At 36.9% G+C, this 19,529-nt stretch overlaps 1 protein-coding gene and 1 non-coding gene across 2 annotated transcripts; one reads left to right on the forward strand and one right to left on the reverse strand.

The window, feature by feature from the left end:
* Positions 1-2,826: 2,826 nt before the first annotated feature.
* On the forward strand, positions 2,827-3,648 carry LOC145002939 (uncharacterized). The gene is made up of 2 exons (XM_078962116.1): positions 2,827-3,073; positions 3,272-3,648. The coding sequence occupies exons 1-2, from the start codon at positions 2,827-2,829 to the stop codon at positions 3,646-3,648; spliced, it is 624 nt and encodes a 207-aa protein (XP_078818242.1).
* Positions 3,649-15,882: 12,234 nt separating this feature from the next.
* On the reverse strand, positions 15,883-15,989 carry LOC145003656 (small nucleolar RNA R71). Its single transcript, XR_013662106.1, has one exon. It is a non-coding gene; the product is annotated as a small nucleolar RNA R71 (small nucleolar RNA).
* Between the last annotated feature and the right edge of the window lie 3,540 nt (positions 15,990-19,529).

The following is a 19,529-nucleotide window of genomic DNA, read 5'->3' on the forward strand; positions in this document are numbered from 1 at the left end:
TTTGATTAAACTGTTACTTATTTTGATTCAATTGTGGTATCTGCTAGCAATGAGACTAAGAAGTTGTCAATACAATTACTAGAGATCCAGAAGAAGTTAGATTTGAAAATATCTAGAATAGATTGTCTAGAACTCCAAATAACGAATATCATGGTAGATAGGGACAACTTATCAAGAGATAATAAATTGTTATTAGCACAACGGAATATCTACTGTAATGTTGCTAAGAGGTTATATGGAAAATTAACTGAACTTCATCATTCGTGTCAAATTAGTAAAGAACAACATAGAAAATTACTGTCATTTTTAGCTTTTGAAAGAGCTAAGGTAGATAACATTTTGTATGATTGTGAAAAAGACATAGCAGATTTTGACAAAGTTCCAATTGACAAGTATAGATATGGAATTGTCAAAGTCGATGGATGTCTTAATTCGAATGATTTAGTTAACATTCTAAATGATACTTTGACTAAATCTGAACAAATTCACATTTTGAAAAAGACTAAGAATTCAACATCTGATTCTCAATCTAATTTTGTTGATATTGAAGATGATTCTGACAATATTAGTGAAATTAGTGAGCTTGAAGATGTTGATTGTTCTCAGTTGACTATTGTTAATGTTGCTTCGAATTCTAAAGGGAAAGAAATAGTTAAGAATTTGATAGTTGAGTGTGAAACTAATATACCCTCAACTTCGAAAGTTGGTGAAATGAACTTCGTGGATATCAAAGATTGTCAAACTGATGATAGTGATGATGAAGAAGTTGAGAAAGTTTCGAAAGAAAAGGTATTCTCAAAAGAAGAAGAAATTCCAAGAATTGTAGTTGACCAAGTGTATGGTGATACACAATAGTTCGAAGAAGTGATGAAAGAAAAAGGTTCACATTATCTTGAAACAAACATAGTGGTCTTTCCAAATTTCAAGTGCACAGATGTTGTCATTTTTCCAAATCAAGTCTTCGTAACTAAAGGCAATGTTGAGAATATCAAACAAGAGTTAAAGAAGATGGTTAAGGAAGACAACTCAAAAACAACTGAGGAAGGTTTTTTTGCAAATCAAAACATCGTTGAAAACTCCTTAAGAAAGAATTCATATATTTTTCAAAGACAAAAACCACAAAAACAATGGGTTGAAAAATCAAAAATTGAAAAAGAGACAAAGATACATGTTGAAAAGGAAAAAGAAAAAGTTGTCAAATTAAGCTCAAAGGAATTTAAAGATAAAATTGACAAATTTTCGAATGAAAACAACATTTCAAAAAGACAAGCAAGAAAGAAAATGTTTTGGCAATATATTGAATAACAAAAGATGTCTGAATCACAATCAACCAAAAATGTTTTTAAAACTAAAAATGCTTCTTTTTCAAAAACCCAATGATCAAATATAATAAGGTCTGAAGTAAATAAGCAAACAAAGTTTTCGAAAGTTTCAGAGATTAACAAAACAAGAGATTTTTCAAAAAGACCTAATCCAAATCAAAAAGTTTTTCAACGTCAAGATTTCAAATCAAAAGTTAATACATCCTATGCTTATTCTTATGTTGCCAAACCTAAAGTTGATTTTGTTCCAAAAAACCCAAATTTTCCTAATAACACAAAGAAAGAAACAATGATGACATCTCGGGAAAAAGGAATAACTTCAAGGAAAAACATTGATCATTGGCTTGAAGGAAAAGGAAAAATATATCAGTCGAATAAGTATTCAAAAGAGCAAATTAATGAAGCATACGAAAAGTATGTCAATACTTCTTCAAATGGCAGCTCATCATCTAAGGATTCCAATATCTCAGTAAAAGCATGGAGACCTATCTCAAAAGCGAAGACAGTTCAATCACAAACTCAAGATACGAAGGGAAAAGTCAATGAACATTCGAAACTATCAAATTCTAATGTTTCAATTCCTTTAGATGATGAAGTGAACTTAATTGATAGTCTCAAAACCAAAGTTTGTGATTGGGTTAAACGTTCTTCATTTCATTCTAAATTGACATCTAATTTCCAAGGACCCAAAAAGCCTTGGGTACCTAAAATCTTTCATTGATTGCAGGTTTTATGTGACGAGCAAAATGATAACAAATGGTACATCGATAGTGGTTGCTCTCGTCACATGACTGGAAAGAAGGAGAACTTAAGAGATTTTTGAAGTCTCAACAATGTTGGAGTAGTAAAGTTTGGGAACAATCAAAAATGTCAAGTCAAAGGATATGGAAAAATCACAAATGGACAATTCACAGTGAATCGTGTTGCATATGTTGAAGGTCTTCAACATAACTTGATAAGTGTTTCTCAACTTGTTGTGGGCACTGGCAATCAAGTGTTTTTCAACAAAGAAGGAAGTGTTATTTCGAATGTTAACACAAATGAAATATTACTGAAATCTAAAAGGAAAGGTGACATGTTTACTTTGGACATCAATCCAATTGTAGGTAAACCAGCAGTATGTCTACTTTTGAAAGCTACATCTGATTTAAGCTGGTTGTGGCATCGAAGACTTTCACATCTCAATTTTCGAAACATAAACAAACTTGTGGTACAAGATCTGGTAAGAGGTTTACCTGTACTTAAATTTGATAATGATTCTTTATGTGCAGCTTGTGAAGTTGGCAAGAAACATAAACAAGGTCATCCAATTACAATTGATTCAAAGATTGTTGCACATCTGGAGTTATTACATATCGATTTGTGTGGTCCTTCGACTGTATCAACTCTCAACAATAAACGGTACATTTTAGTTATTGTTGATGATTTTTCAAGATTCACGTGGGTTTATTTTCTCGGGCTCAAATCTGAAGTTGCACAAATTATGATTGACTTTATCAAAAAAATGGAAATCACATTGAAAAAGCCTGTTCGAAAAATCAAGAGTGACCATGGAACTGAATTCAAAAACAAAATTCTTGATTCCTTTCTAGTGGACAAAGGAATTTCGCATAATTTCTCATCTCCATACACACCACAAAAAAATAGTGTTGTAGAACGAAGAAATCGTTCATTATGCGATGCGACAAGAACCATGTTAGCATATGCGAATTTACCTAAATATCTATGGGTTGAAGCTGTTTCAACCGCATGTTTTACACAAAACAGATTGTTCATTCATCGTAGATTTAATATTACACCATACGAAATTCTGTATAATCGAAAACCTAATGTGAAGTTCTTTCATGTTTTTAGATGTAGGTGCTTTATTATGAATCTCAAGGATTATCTTTCGAAATTTCAAGCAAAAGCTGATGAAGGGATTTTTCTTGGATATTTGCACAATTCAGTGGCTTATCGAGTGTTAAATAAGCGAACACGAAATGTGGAAGAAACGTTCAATCTTACATTCGATGATTATTATGTTAAATCAAATGAACATCAATTATTGAATTATCCAATTTTACAAGAAACGCAAATTGAAACTGATTCAATACAAATGGATGATATTGATTATGATTTAATTTTTGGCTTCTCAGATCATGCAGTTCATGCTGAAGTTCATGCTCCTGATAATCACATTCTAGAGTTTTCAAAACTTACTGATGAATCATCATCAAATCCTCAAGAAGGAAAACCTATGAATGATAATCCTTTGGAGAGAGAGCAATTGAATTCGAATACTTTGAATGATGAAGAGCATTCTTTTGAAGGGGAGCAAGAATAATTGAATGCTGAAATTGAAGGAGAGCATGTTGTTGAGGGGGAGCATCATGTTGATGATGCATGTTCAAATGCAGGCTCAGAATATGATGAAATATTCGAAGATGCACCTTTGGAATTTGATCCAGCATATCCACCCATGGAAAAATGGACTAGAGACCATCCGAAGGATCAAGTGATTGGGAATCCACAAGAAAGAGTGTTAACAAGAGCTCAAATTCGTGCAAAGAATGAGGTATTGAATACTCATCAAAAAAAATTTATGTTTAATGTTTTCATTTCTAAAACTAAACCAAAAATAGTTAAGAATGCAATGGAACACTCAGATTGGGTTGTTGCAATGCAGTCAGAATTGTCTGAATTCGAACGAAACAACGTTTGGAGATTAATTCCTAAACCTAAAAATGTTTCGATTGTCGGGTTAAAATGGATTTTTCAAAACAAAACCGACAAAGATGGAAACATTATTCGAAATAAAGCCAGACTTGTTGTAAAAGGCTATTCACAACAATAAGAAATCGATTATGAAGAAACCTTTGCCCCTGTCGCAAGACTCGAGGCGGTTCGAATATTTCTGGCTTATGCAGCTCACAAAGATTTTGATGTTTATCAAATGGACGTGAAATGTGCATTTCTAATGGAGAGCTTGAAGAAACGGTTTATGTGGAACAACCCCCAGGTTTTATTAACGAATAATTTCCTAATCATGTTTATATTTTAGATAAGGCAGTTTATGGTCTAAAACAAGCACCACGAGCATGGTATGCAACACTTACATCATTTTTGAAACAATCTAAATTTAAACAAGGTTTTGTTGATCCCACACTATTTCGAAAGAAAGTAGCGAATCATCTTATGCTTGTTCAAATTTATGTTGATGATATTATTTTTGGCTCGACTGACTCTGCTTTGTCTAAAGAATTTGAAGACTTGATGAAAAGCAAGTTTGAAATGAGCATGATAAGAAAAATCAATAATTTTCTTGGATTGAATATTCGTGAAAACAGAGAAGGGATTTTCATCAATCAGGAAAAATATACGAAAACAGAGAAGGGATTGAATATTCGTCAAAACAGAGAAGGGATTTTCATCAATCAGGAAAAATATACGAAAAATATGCTTGAAAAGTTTGGATTGACGAATAGCACAAAGCTTCGTGTACCAATGGCAACGGGCATCAAGTTAACACCATCGTTAGACAAACCAGCTGTTGATTTAACGTTGTATAGAAGCATGATAGGTTCGTTACTTTATCTTACAGCAAGTCGACCTGATATCATGTTTTATGTGTGTAATTGTGCTAGGTATCAGTCTAATGCACGTGAACCACATCTTACTGCTGTGAAGAATATTTTTTGTTATCTTAAAGGCACTATTTCGTTAGGATTGTGGTATCCTTCGAAAACAGGATTCTTCGCTCAAGCATACTCAGATGCAGACTTGGGTGGTGGATGTCAATTACTTGATGGCAAATTAGTCAGTTGGCAGTCGAAAAAGAAAACATGTGTGTCGATTTCCACGGCTGAAGCAGAATATGTGGCTGCTATTGCATGCACTTCGCAAATAATATGGATTCAAAGTCAATTACGTGATTATGAAATTAATATGCAAAAGATTCCATTATATTGTGATTCTCAGAGTGCAATAAGAATTTGTCATAATCCTGTGCAGCATTCGAAGACTAAACACATAGCTCTTCGTTATCATTTCATTAAAGATCATGTGGAGGATGGAAATATTGAAGTTCATTTCGTGAAAACAACTGATCAGTTAGCTGATATTTTCACAAAAGCTTTGGATGAAAAGTCTCTAATGCGAATAATAGAAGGTCTTGGAATGATCGATGGCAATTCTGTTCCGTGCGAAAAAGATGAATACTAAGCAAAAAAGAATGAGTCAGAGGCGATGAACAAAGTTATTTAGCATTCAGCGGTTACTGTTCATAGTCAACGCTTCGACCGCTTCGAATTCGCATAATTGTCACTGATCTTTAGCGTTGCATCAGTGGTTACTGTTCATAGTCAACGCTTCGAATGCTTCAAATTCGTACATTTGTTACTTTTCAAAGAAGGTGAAAATTTGTTTGTTTGCAACAAATCAAAAACACAAAAATATTTTCTTTTATTTGTCTTTAAATTTTTGAAAAATTAAAAATCCAAAAAGATTTTCTTTTGTTTTGTCTTTAAAATTAAAAAAAAAATCAAAAATATTTTCATTTTTTTTGTCTTAATTTTCGAAAAACTCAAAAATAACAAAAATATTTTTCATTTTTTTTTGAGAACTTTGTTACAGATACTGATGATGATTTGGAAGGAAAAAAGCAGGCAGTATTGGGGACAGGTAAATTTTTTTTTCTTTCACATGCATCACTATCTTTTTCATTATTCGAATTAGTTAGGATGTCCCTAGAAGCATGCTGCTGCATGTCGACCAAAGCCTTCAAGGCTCAATGTGTGTGTACGAAAGCCTTAATGAAATTTTCATACGAAAAATTCTTCCAAATCAGGCTTATATTCACATTAGTCTCTGAGCTACCTTACTCTTCTCACAATGAGTTAAGAGTTTTCTGTTTGGTCCAAAACATAACAGAGGTACTTTTCGTGTCTTACATCAATCTTTTTCATCAATACATTCTTACACGATCACACACAAAGACGTATGTCCGAGAGGTCTCTGATCAAACCCATCGAGACTTAGACATATACCAATTATGTGTTAATGATCTGAAATCATGAGTCTGTGATGAAAGTGAAACCCAAACATCTTGAAACTTAAGTAATTGATGGGGAACATTGTTCCAGATATTAACGAAACTTTTGTTTCTGTACCAAAATTCGAAACTCCAAATCATATTCATTTTGAATGTGTGGTCTTGATCAAACATTCGAAACCCAAGATGTTTGTTACCCAACAAGATCCAAAACATATTTTTTTTTATGAATATGATTTCAGTGTGAGTTTCATTCGCATATCCTTGTCATGATCATATTTTTCAAAGCAAACTTGTCACTGACTACACTGGTCAAACAAGTAATTTCTGTTACAATTTATCACCTTATGTTTAGGATGACATGTAACGAAATTTTAAACCAACCCAAGAATTACTTTTAAAAGAAGCCCTTTGATGCTTATCAAAAAGTAGTCGATTGTACTTCACGGGAACATACACAAGCTGTTGATCATCTCTCTTGATGATTAACGAAGCAACCTTTGCCCGAGGTTTAACTGCATTCGTGTCAAATTGCAATTTTGACATCACTACATTCCGAATTTTTTTATTTGTTTCTTGTCTAACCTTTCTTTGGCACATTACACAGACGAAATCCTTAAGGTTCTGAGTAATACCAACTCAGGCTGATGATTTCGAACATCTGGCATATGACTTTGCTTTTCATCCCAAAAGTGAAAGAGCCTTGCCTCCATTCGAAGGGTTCTAACGGTTATTATTCAATAAAGGGGATTGTGACAGGTTGTGTAACTGTGATGTATGGTATTCAACCCGGTTTTCAAGGAGATGTGACAGGCGCTTTTTAACGCATGGCTAACTTTCCGCAGAACTGGTCCGATTTTCAAGGTGCCACGTTGGATTTCATTAAATGCATCCCGCTTCAAATTCAAATCATCCAACATTACATATAAAAGGGGGTTTAGAGTACATTCTATGCTTACGTAATCAAACACTCCAAAATTCCCAAAATTCTATGTTCTTCATCTTCTTCAAACCCTAACAATGGCAACTACTTCTCATGTTGATGCTTCCACAGAAGATACATCCTCAGTACCAATTATGAAGATTCAATCTACAAATTATTACGTAAATGGTGAACTTTCACAGTATCCGGAGGAATTCAAGATGCTAATTGTTGCATTAAAACACTCTGTTTTATATAAAGCAATGTTCAACTCCTTTTCTATTCCATTATCTTGGCTTTCTCAAGCAGGATCCACAGCTACATACAATAAATCCACTGATGTGATTACGTTTTTTTAATCAATGATAAGAAGGTTAGGCTTTCCAAGAAACTGTTTTGCCAAATTCTTGATATTCCAAATACACCTCGTTTCTTGAGTTTCAATTCTCTCAAATCATACACATGTTTAATGAAATGGGATATCAGCCCCCATTGTCAAAGATCAGTGATTTTAAGAAGTCTGGTCTTCCAAAAATATGGAATTTTTTGTTTGGAATATTTTTGCGTTGTCTAACCGGAAGAACAGTTGGCTTGGATAAAGGACGAATAGAGATATATGCCATGGTGGCTGGTCTGTACTATGATCTTCCTACTGATTATTCAACACAACTATGGCAAGAGTTCCAGAAAGGGGTAGAACACACAAATGTTGCCCATGGCATTTCGTGTGCTCGGTACTGGAGTCTTATTTTACAACATTTCTACAACAAGGAGGGTATTTTGGTCTCTACTGAAGAAGAAAAGGTTAATTTTTAGTCTTATCATTTTCCAAAGGAGGTTGTTGATGATGCTGATGAATTCCTAAGTGTTACTCGGATTCCCGATGCAATGCTTAAAAGAGTGGATCCTTCAAATCCTGTCTTGCATAAAAACTTTCGATTCTTTTATTCCTATGGGAATTCTATTACCACGCGAATCCAAGAAGACTAAGAAGTCAAAGAAAGATGAGCCTACTTCTCCTACAAAGAAAGCAAAGAGTTCAATCTCATCCAAATCCACGATGCAGAAGCAAGAAAATGTTGTTATGACAATCGAAGCAACAACAGTGATTACGCCAGTTGTGGAAGAGTCACAAGAAGATGTGGTGATTCCTTTGAAAACAGGGATGTTTCGAAGAATCAAGATGAAATCCAAGCACAAATGCAAATCTTCATCTAAGAAACTGCTTCGCAAACCTCAATTTTCTCATCAAGGGGTAATGTTTCGTGAGGTTCCTGTTCCTGTTTCTCCTGCATCCAAGAAAAGGGCAACCGAAGATATGGCAAAACATTTATCTCAACCAACGAAGAAGAAGATGAAGAAGGCAAGGAAGATTGTTTCCTCAAGTGAGTCTACTGAAGAGGATGAGCGAGTACCAGAAACTCCAGAGACCACTATTCTTACAAGCTCAATTCCAGAGACCATGGTTATATTCACCCTTGAAGTTTCGATTGCCAAGTCACTTGTTGAGGAGGTACAAACTTCAGGGTTGGGTGAAAATGTTTCGAAGGATGCAACTCAAGGTTCATTTGTCTCAACTCCTTTTGAAACATTCGTTTCTATTCCACCAACATCAACCATTCCTCCTACTTCAACTACTATATCTCCAACTTTTGAACACATCCTAAATCAACCAATCACTTCCAAGTTCTCTTCTCAATCCACTGATACCCCCAAACCAACTTCACCCACTGAAACAGATCATGAAGGGTTTGGAGGCACATTCGAAGACTTGGAATTTCAAGATGAAGAAGAAGATTTCCCTGATCATATGCACATGACCATGAAACAATACAAGATTTTGAATCAAAAGTTGAACTCCATTATTCAATACCAAGCTGATCTTGGAGGAGGTTCATCAATTTCTAGTCTGGAGGTTGATTCAATGCTAAAGATGTATGAGTCCAGAATAATTACTAAAGTGTCAGGAATGTTGAAGGCTTCTGAGATAGTGATTATGGAGAAGGTAGATTATTCAGATCAAACAACTGAGCTACGTCTTAAAAATCAACGATCAAATTTTCTGGGAGAAGTAAAAGATCTACGAAGCGTAGCAAAAGAAAGACATGTTATTTTTGTCCAGGAGGTTAAGAAGGTGAGAGAGGATGTGAATTTGACAATTCAAGAGCTTCATGAAGAGATGAACAAAGAAATTATATTTGTTCAACATGATTATGCATCCTTACATCAGAAGGTCGATATCATATGTGATGCAGTGACAAAGTTCGTTAAAATGTATGAAGATTTGAGTCAACAAATTGATCAAATCTCCAAATCTGAAGCTGAAAATTTTGAACGAGTGATGAAGTTGTTGAAACAGCTGAAAGAGATATCCACAAAGCCAGTTTCATCTCCCTTGATTACTACTAAATTTTTGTCCCAAAAGTTTGTGCAGTTCGAAGCTATTCTTAACAAGCAACTTGCTCCACTCTTTCGCATATCCAATCTTCTTCCCGCAACAACTACCGCTCCTGTTTTCACAGGGGTGCAAGGGGGAGAAAGGAAGTCCACATAAGAAGAAGCGAAAGTTGTGGGCAAGGTATTTTCTTCGAACATTCCTTCAACGAAGCCAGTGTTTGTGTCTGCTTAACCAGTGACTTCAACAATTGTTACAACATTGCCAACTACACGAACAATTTCTAAAGGAATTGTTATTGGTAAACCTTTGGAGTCTGGTGGGAGTGGTTCGAAGCCAAAAGACTTAGCTGAAAAATCTACTTCTAAAGACAAAGTCAAATCAATCTTAATTGAAAAATCCAAGGAAGAAAAGAAGGTTGAAGCTAAAGTTGAACTCGAGAGAATGAGGCTTGTACAAAGCATCATGACTCAGAGGGTTGGAGATCCGAAGGGTATGAACAAAGGTGATCTAGCTAAGCATTACAATTATGAAACAATCTAAGCCTTGTTTGCCTTTAACCACATGTACTCATTCGAAAAGAAGCCAAAACGGAGTTATGTGTTTACAAACATTGATGCTTGTCAATTGGATTTCCCTGTCAATGAGATGATGTTCATCATGCCTCAATTTAAAGCGGAAGGGAATTTCAAAGGAAAGGAAGAAGGAACCCAAATGAAGATTCGATTTCATGATGTTCTGGGGAAAGCACATGAGGAAGTTTGGTTACTGATCAAGATTAAAAAGGTGATTAGCATGAAATTAGTTTTTTTCCCCTTCACTCGTCGTGCGCCTCCATTATGGCTCTCTCTCTCTCTCTCTCTCTCTCTCTCTCTCTCTCTCTCTCAAGCATTCATCAACTCCTTCAAAATTTCTTCAAGTTTTTCAATTTCCATCACAAAAGGTACTGAATTTCTTCCTAATTTCTGTTAAAGGCATGATGATCTAGAGTAAAAATCTCATAGAATACCCGATTTTGAGGAATAGTGAATTTCTAGGGTTTTAATTTTACATCAATTATGATGTTGTGGATGGTTATTTCTTCTTTAATACATCTAAGGAACATCCCTGGACAAAACCCTTGAAGTAATTTTGAGATTTTGTGGTCGGATTTTGACAGACTCGCCGACTGACTCGTGCAGTTCTTGCGACTCACCGAGTCGTTCATGGACTCGACGAGTCCAGTCGAGGACCCAGATGTAATCTGTTTTGATGATTTTCTATGTTTTCTGGGTTGTGTATTCTTTGTTTTGCGGGGTCAATGTTTCGCAAAGGTCAAGGTTCCATGGAGGTGACGATTGCTATCACCCGGCAAGTTTCAGTTTTTGCCTTGGGGGCGAGTTTCATCACTGCTCAGTTATTGATCTTGCTTGTCGGCTAGGAATTTATGACAGGCCATTGGTCTCGACTGCTATTTTTCGCACCTTTATGGAACATTCTCACAAGGTGTTCCCCAATGGTGTTACGAGCACAAGATGGTGGAACACGGTCGCCAATAAATTGTACATTCCAATGTCGGCAATAGAAAGAAGTATTCAGTCACCCACGCACCGTTTCATTCACCGCCTTATCTCCACTACCATCAACCAACGAAAGGATGATGACAAGGTTTCTAACCTTGATGTCTTTTATCTATGGAGCATTATCACACCAGACACTTTTTGCAACATTCCGTGGTGTTTGGCTTCCTATTTGGCGGAGGGTGCGGTCAAGGATCGCAAGACATAAAAAATTAATGGTGGTATGTTTGTCACCCAGCTAGCCAACTCGTTTGGGTTGATGACCCGCGGTGCATGGAATTTGATGACGGTGATTCCTACCCCTCCATTTAATCCTATTCTTTTTAGAAGGGCTAGGATTATTGAGGACTATGGTGGTGGTCATTATGCTATCTCGCATGATGATCCAGTGGTTGGTCCCAAGGCGCCGAGAAGGATGGTTAGATCGAGGAGAGAGCGAGATGTGGAGGAGGAACCGCCGGTAATTCCGGTGGATAATAATGAAGTGCCAATGGATTGGTATAATATTGAGATGAGTAGAATGCAAGATCAAATGGCAACGGGTCTTAATTTTAGCAACCAATCCCACGTTCGACTTTTTGACCACTTCCATATTCTGCATATCGATGGTGGTAACTTCCCATATATATTCCATCTTGGGATGAGGTGATTAATGCAAGGAGGAGTGGCATTGGTGGAAGTGGAGTTGCTTATGATCATGATGATGAGAAGGAGGATTAGTTCTTTATGTTTGTGTTGAACAATTTTTAATTTGTTTTTGTTTTTGTTTGGGTTTGGTGTGCTTAAATTAAGACTTTTACTTTATGCTTGATGTTTAATTGCTTTGATGATTTTTAGATTTTGGGTTAAAATGCTTGCATAGAAGGGTCTAGAGTTTGAAAGAGAAAGGAAAATATGAGAGTTGAAAAGAGTCAAGAAATGGCGGAGTCTAGAGTTAAGGTGTCAAGTCCGGTCCCTAAGGACAGGAGCGAATGAGTCTAGAATTTGTGGGAAGTTTGGAAGATTTATCAGAAGCTGGAACAAATGCAGAATGCGATTTTTTTCACCCAGCAGTCTACTCATCGAGTGAACTAAAACTGACTCGACGATTCGCCTTGTATTCTTGCATATTCGAAGCTGTCCGTGCCTATACTCGACGAGTCGCATATAAGACTCGACAAGTCACTCATCTTTGTACCAAGAGGATTGCTGATTTGATGTTGTTGAGTGTACCATTTAACCATTTACTCTTCCATATTGATTCTTGAAGATCTTACATTGTTTTCCCTGCTTATTTGGAGCTGCCACATGTGATTTGATGCCCAAGACATGGATGAGTTGTTTCCATGGCTAAAGTCAATAGAAGTTGGAGCTGAAAAGAAGAGTTATCAACCTATCGACTGCTACCCCAGGGGAGTTTGTTCCAATTCTCTCTATATTTGCATTTTTTTTGTATAATATGCAATGAAGGCATTGCATAAAATCAGTGTGGGGTAGGGGGTTGGTCACATATTAAAAAATTTAGAGTCTTAATCCAGGCTAATTTTAAAAAAAATTTGCATACCAAAAATATTACTTAGGAATTAATTGAGAAAATTTTGGTAAAAGTAATTAGGATTTCATGTTAGAATTGTGTTGATGATTGCATGAAGACCCAAATGTTTAGTTGAGCTTATATACGTTCTAGTGCATTTGTGGCTTCCTTATTCCAGTGAAATCATGGGACAAAACCACAACCTCGCTCAGCATGTTTAGCATCGTGTACCAGAAATGTATCCAAGAAAATTATTATCGTTAGCCAATAAATGTTGAGGTTGAGCACCCCTGCTTAAGTATGTAGGGTTTGGAGTGAAAAAAGAGAGGTACATGGAAAAAAAAAAGAGAATTGCAAGAAAAGTTTGAAGAATTTTGGAGCAAATAAAGTGAAGATCAAAAATTCTTAAAAATTCAAAAATTGAAGATACCAAAAATCAAACAACAAATGTGGTGAATTCAAAGAAATCAAAGATCAAATTATCAAGGAAATGAAGAATTCAAAAGAGCTCCATAGTGGTATCATAAATTGTTATTCGAGATTATGTATGCTTAGGTTGCTCAACTAAAAATACCTTGAGGGTAAGAGGTTTTCTACGGATGAATTCGGAGGGATGCATAAAATGAGCATAGTTCGGGGTGAGTGGGCGAATGTTTATGACGATTGTGTGTATTTGGAGTATGGGGGTTATTAGGAAAATTTTAGACACACATGTACGCGTTGCGGTCTTGGCATAATGGCTGGGTTAGATTGGAGTTGTCATATGTAATTCTAATGTTTTAAAATTCAGTTATGCTTGGGGGCAAGCAAAATTCAAGTGTGGGGTATTTTGATATGTGCATATTTAGTGTAGATTTTTATTCATTTATTAGCTAAATTATTGCATTTCATGGACAAAAGGTACTTAAAAGTTCTTGAATTATGTTTTCAGTCCAAAAGTGAAGCTCGGAAGCAAAAGGAAGCAGGAGAAGCGGTTAGGAGCTCGGGAATTGAAAAAAGAAGAAAAACACCAAAAACAACACCTACTCGGCGAGTAGGGTCGTCTACTCGGTGAGTCCAAGCGAATATTCGAGAAGATAAAGACTCAAAGACCCAGAGACTTATCGCATATGGGGATTGTGAGAAGGACTCGATGAGTCGGCACCTAACTCGACGAGTCGTTGCGTGTATATAAAGATAACTTCTCAGATCGATAAGGGAATTCTGGAACCCTTCTGGAGAGATTAGCTGCGAGTGAAGAACCAGAAAAACCCTAGAGAACGAAGATACAAGCTAGAATCCGATTCCGAAGGAGATTTGAGGCAAATTTCATCATTCTACTTAATCTTTTGTTTTCCATTATGACTAGACAATTAGAATTCGTGTGTTTGCTATTATTTACTTCTATCATGAGCTAAAACTCTTAAACTTCTGTTTGGGGATACAAAATTGAGATTATGGTTTGATTATTGGTAGGATTACTTCAATGTTGGTGATTTTTGTTATTTTAGTTTGCTAAAGAACCTTGTGTGTGAATGATAATTAATTTTCTGTTAATGTTTGATTATCAACCTCATATGCTTTGTGACCACTTTGTTATATGTCTAGGATTAATGAACATGAAACTAGAATTAATAAGAAAATTAAGTAAATTCATGTGTGAGCTTGTGTGATGACCATCAATAAGAAGTTAATTAAAAGATTAAATTAGTTAACTATTGCGAGTCTAAATTAACCCGAATAATTAATCTAGTGAATTGAATTAAATTAGACAACTGATCACTGTTTGAGTTAGTTTATTCACTAAGGATTAGTGTAGTGAATGTGAATCAAGTCACTTGAATCGGTAACCAACAAAAGAGTTAATCCATTGCACCATTACCTTGAAAACAACCATAGGATCAATTGAGTTAAACTAAACAGACGTTCCTTCCCATTATTGAATCTAGTTAATTCTCTGTTTTTATAGTTTTTAGATTTAGTGTTAGTTAGTGAGTTTCTAGTCTTGTAAAACTAGAGAAAACCCCCTACTTATTAATTAATTTAGATAGAATTAGTCCTTAGTTTTATTTTACCGTTCTCTGTGTTTGATACCCTACTTATTTAACTATACCACAATTGATAGGTCCACTGCCTTTGTGTGTTTATTTTACAATTAAAAGTAGGTTTAAAACTAAGTGAGTCTGCACACATCAAGTTTTTGACGCCGTTGTCGGGGAACAGTTCTAAAATTAACATTAAATTCTAATTTAATCGATCCATTGTGTGGGATTTGTCTTACACAAAGTTAATTAAAAGTTAATTTAGCAAGTAGTATAAGTTTCAATAAAAAAATCTGTTTTTAAAGTAACTAGAAATTTTTTTCTGTTTTTACCTTGGACTTACCGAGTGCGTGCCGACTCGTCGAGTACATCGTTGTTTGCAGTTTTAATTTTTTATTTTATTTTTGTTCTTTTTATGCGTTTTTTGCTTTGTTTACAGTTGTTTCATGACCCGAGGATCTGATACACCTCTGATCCCTCCTCTTGAAGACTCGGAATCCGCACTAAGGAGGAGCAAAGGCAAAACCGTTGGAGAATCCGCTTCTTCAAAGAACGCACCACTTAAAAACCTCAAGTCCGTTTTCAGCAAGAAGAGGAGCAGAAAATCAGGAGCATCCAATGCCTCTTTGACAATCGGAGATCCAATTCAAGAAGACACCGAGTACGAGACCGAGGAAGAAGAAGAACCCACATACGAGCACGAATCCGAGTTTGAAGATGATTTAGCTACCGCTATGGCTAATATCGATGAAGTCCCCATGGGAGAATGGAAGAAGAGGTTGCGCGATGACACCGGCCCGGGACTTGTGCAGCCCGCAATTCCTGCAACCGCTACTTTCGAGCTAAAGTGCCATATTCTCGCTCATCTCAAGGAGATTCTTTTTTATGGGAAAGACCACAAAGACGCCTACAAGCACTTGGATGAAGTAAATGATGTGGCTGACTACTTCAATGTACCAAATGTGCCTCGCGAGACCCAGCTACTTCGCATGCTTCCAGTCACGTTCAAGGGTGATGTAAAGGATTGGCTCAAGTCACTTCCTCCCGGATCGGTCACCACATGGGCCAAGATGAAAGAAGAATTCATAGACCACTTTTGCTCGCCTTCCAAGATAGCTAAGTTGAAGAAAGCCATCGCCAACTTCGAGCAACAACCCGGAGAATCTATTTATGAAGCTTGGGAAAGGTACAAAGGTTTGCTTAGAAATTCCCCACACCATGACCTTAATAGCCAACAAGAAGTCTCCATTTTCTATGATGGAGTCAATGTCACCACAAGGCAATTGCTCGATTCACAAGGACCGCTCACCAAAAAGCCTCCCCCGGTAATCAAGGAGTTAAGTGAAGAATTCTCTAAGCATTCTAGAGAACACCACAATCCGAGAAATGAAGTAAGTCGGGGGGTAGTGAACTCGGCAAATGATAGCATGGTAGCGGTGATAGCTAAGCTCGATAGTCTAGATAGAAGGATGACAAAAATGGATCAAACAATCCATGCTATTCGAGTTGGATGCGAGAATTGTAGAGGGCCCCATCTCACAAAGTATTGTGATTTGGATGAAAATGGAAACAAGACGGTTCAAGTGTTCTACTCAAGTGGCGATAAATACGACGAGAATTGGCGAAAACCAAAGAATGAATGGCTCCCATACGAAGAATACAAGAAGGCTAAGGAGGAGAAATACAAGCATAAGGAGAGGGGATTTTATCAAAAGGAAGAACCGATAATGGAAAAGAAAGCCGATTTAGAAGAAATGCTCACAAGATTCATAGCCACATCCGAAAAGAGACACAATGATCACAATGCTGCAATGCACGAGACTAGAAATATGATAAGGAATTAGCAGGCATCCATTCTCAACATTGAGAAACAACTAGGACAACTTGCACATCAAGTGAACGAAAGAAAACTGGGTCAACTTCCAAGTAACACCGAAAATAATCCAAGAATGGAGAATGTGAGTATTGTGACTTCTAGATGTGAAGAAATTTTCACACAGGTACAGAGGATCTCCAATAGGAAGACAAAAAAGACAGAAGAGTCGGCTCCAGCTAAACCCGACCAGACTCGTCGAGTCCCTCTAATGGACTCGACGAGTCCATGCGCTAATGAAAAAACGGCCATTCCCTTAAAGCCATATAATCCCCCTTTGCCATTCCCAATCAGAGCCATGCCTGTTGAAAAAGTTGCAGCTTATAGAGCTTTTATGGAGCATGTTAGAGCCCTACAAGTCAACGTGCCATTTGTAGAAACGATGCTTCAAACGCCCAAGTATTTTAACTTACTAAAGGGTCTCTTTGCTTCTAGGAAAGATTTATCTGAAGTCGCGGAAATAATGTTGAGTGAGTTACCCGAAAAGAAGGGCGATCCGGGGAGTATCATAATTCCGTGCCAATTTGGAAATGCACTTGTCACTCAAGCATTGACCGATTCGGGTGCAAGCATCAACCTGATGCCTTTCTCTTTCTTCAAGAAGCTGAATTTACCAGAGCCAAGGCCGGTAAACATGAAGATCCATTTGGCAGACAAGACAACAATTCATCCAAGAGGCGTTTGCGAGGATCTTCTCATTAAAGTTGACAAGTTCATTTTTCCAGTAGACTTTGTGGTGCTTGATATGGAAGAAGACACCGAAATTCCGATTATTTTGGGGAGGTCATTTTTAAACACCGCATGTGCTTTAATTGATGTATGTGAGTCTACACTAACATTAAGGGTAGGAGATGAGTCAGTGATATTTAGAGCTTTACCATAGATCAAGCAACAAGAGGAAGGAAAACAAGAGCTCTTATTTATCGATTTGGATGATGAGATACTACAAAAAGAACTTGCACTTTTGCAAGAAGAGGATCCAAGCGAGTTTTTGCTACCTTCTGGAGGTAATGGAGATATTGACAAAGACTTGGAGGAAAAGGAAATGCAAGAGAAGGTGCAAAAGAATGGGGTGAAAAAGAAAAAGAGGAGAAGGGAATTTCAAGCAGCTGAGGATGATACTATGAGAAAGAAGCAAGAAGATTTAAAAAAAGGCTTACAAAAAGAAGATTCACGCTTACAAGACAAAGTACAAACCACAAAAGATTAGGCATGTGTTCCCGATGCTAGAAGATGACGAGACGTAGATGGGAAGGAGTCCAGCTAACGACTCCTTAAAAAGAAGCGCTTGGCGGGAGGCAACCCGTTATTTAGAGTTTGCTTTCTTTTATCTTTTTAGTTTTGTTTGATAATTTTTTTTTGTTTATAGGATTTTAATCTTCCAATTCATCGGATATGTCTGCTTGAGAGTGCGTATGGACTAAGTGTGGGGTGGAATAAATTTTCTTTTCTAAACAAATGGCAAAATGATTTAATTTTGTGAATTGTTTGCAAGAGACTCGCCGAGTCTAACCATGATTCGACGAGTCGCTTAATATTCCAGATGGTTTTCAAAAATCGCGACCAGACTCGCCGAGTGTGAGCCTGACTCGACGAGTCGGTTTTATTTACAGAAAAAAAAATAAACTTAAAAATTATTTACAACCGGTAACAAGGGTTTTAACCCTAATGAAATCAGTTTTTTTTCCCCTTCACTCGTCGTGCGCATCCATTATTGCTCTCTCTCTCTCTCTCTCTCAAGCATTCATCAACTTCACAATTTCTTCAAGTTTTTCAATTTCCATCACAAAAGGTACTGAATTTCTTCCTAATTTCTGTTAAAGGCATGATGATCTAGAGTAAAAATCTCATAGAATACCTGATTTTGAGGAATAGTGAATTTCTAGGGTTTTGATTTTACATCAATTATGATGTTGTGGATGGTTATTTCTTCTTTAATACATCTTAGGAACATCCCTGGAAAAAGCCCTTGAAGTAATTTTGAGATTTCGTGGTTGGATTTTGACAGACTCGCCGACTGACTCGTGCAGTTCTTGCAACTCGCCGAGTCGTTCATGGACTCGACGAGTCCAGTCGGGGACCCAGAGGTAATTTGTTTTGATGATTTTCTATGTTTTCTGGGTTGTGTATTCTTTGTTTTGCAGGGACAATGTTTCGCAGAGGTCAAGGTTCCAGTGGACGCTAAGAATATTTTCCTTGGTTGAATTTTCCTCAAATCGAATCAGCTTCAACCATGACGAGATGGAAGAAGAAGTTAGCTGAAGTAAGGAAGAAGGAGATTTATGTGCCAAACAGAGTTGATTGGGAATGGTTGCAGAATGTGCGGTATGAGGAGGAGTTAGCACCTTATCTTGTGAAGGGATTTACATTTGAGGGGGAAACAATGGTTTGTGACGGTTGGAGCAGGGTCTTTCGTATTCAAGAACCGGTGTACCGGGAACTTTGCTGGGAATTCTTCTCTATGGTATCTTTCCGTGGAGGTGACGATTGCTATCACCCAGAAATTTTCAGTTTTTGCCTTGGGGGCGAGTTTCATCACTGCTCAGTTATTGATCTTGCTTGTCGGCTGGGAATTTATAACCGGCTATTGGTCTCGACTGCTATTTTTTGCACCTTTATGGAACATTCTCACAAGGTGTTCCCCAATGGTGTTACGAGCACAGGATGGTGGAACACGATCTCCAATAAAGTGCACATTCCAAAGTCAGCACAACAAGGAAGTATTCGGTCACCCACGCACCGTTTCATTCACCGCCTTATCTCCACTACCATCAACCAACGAAAGCATGATGACAAGGTTTCTAACCTTTGACGTCTTTTATCTATGGAGCATTATCACACCAGACACTTTTTGCAACATTCTATGGTGTTTGGCTTCCTATGTGGCGGAGG

Source organism: Lactuca saligna, chromosome 6 (genome assembly GCF_052625555.1).
Source record: "Lactuca saligna cultivar CGN05327 chromosome 6, ASM5262555v1, whole genome shotgun sequence".
NCBI lineage: Eukaryota > Viridiplantae > Streptophyta > Magnoliopsida > Asterales > Asteraceae > Lactuca > Lactuca saligna.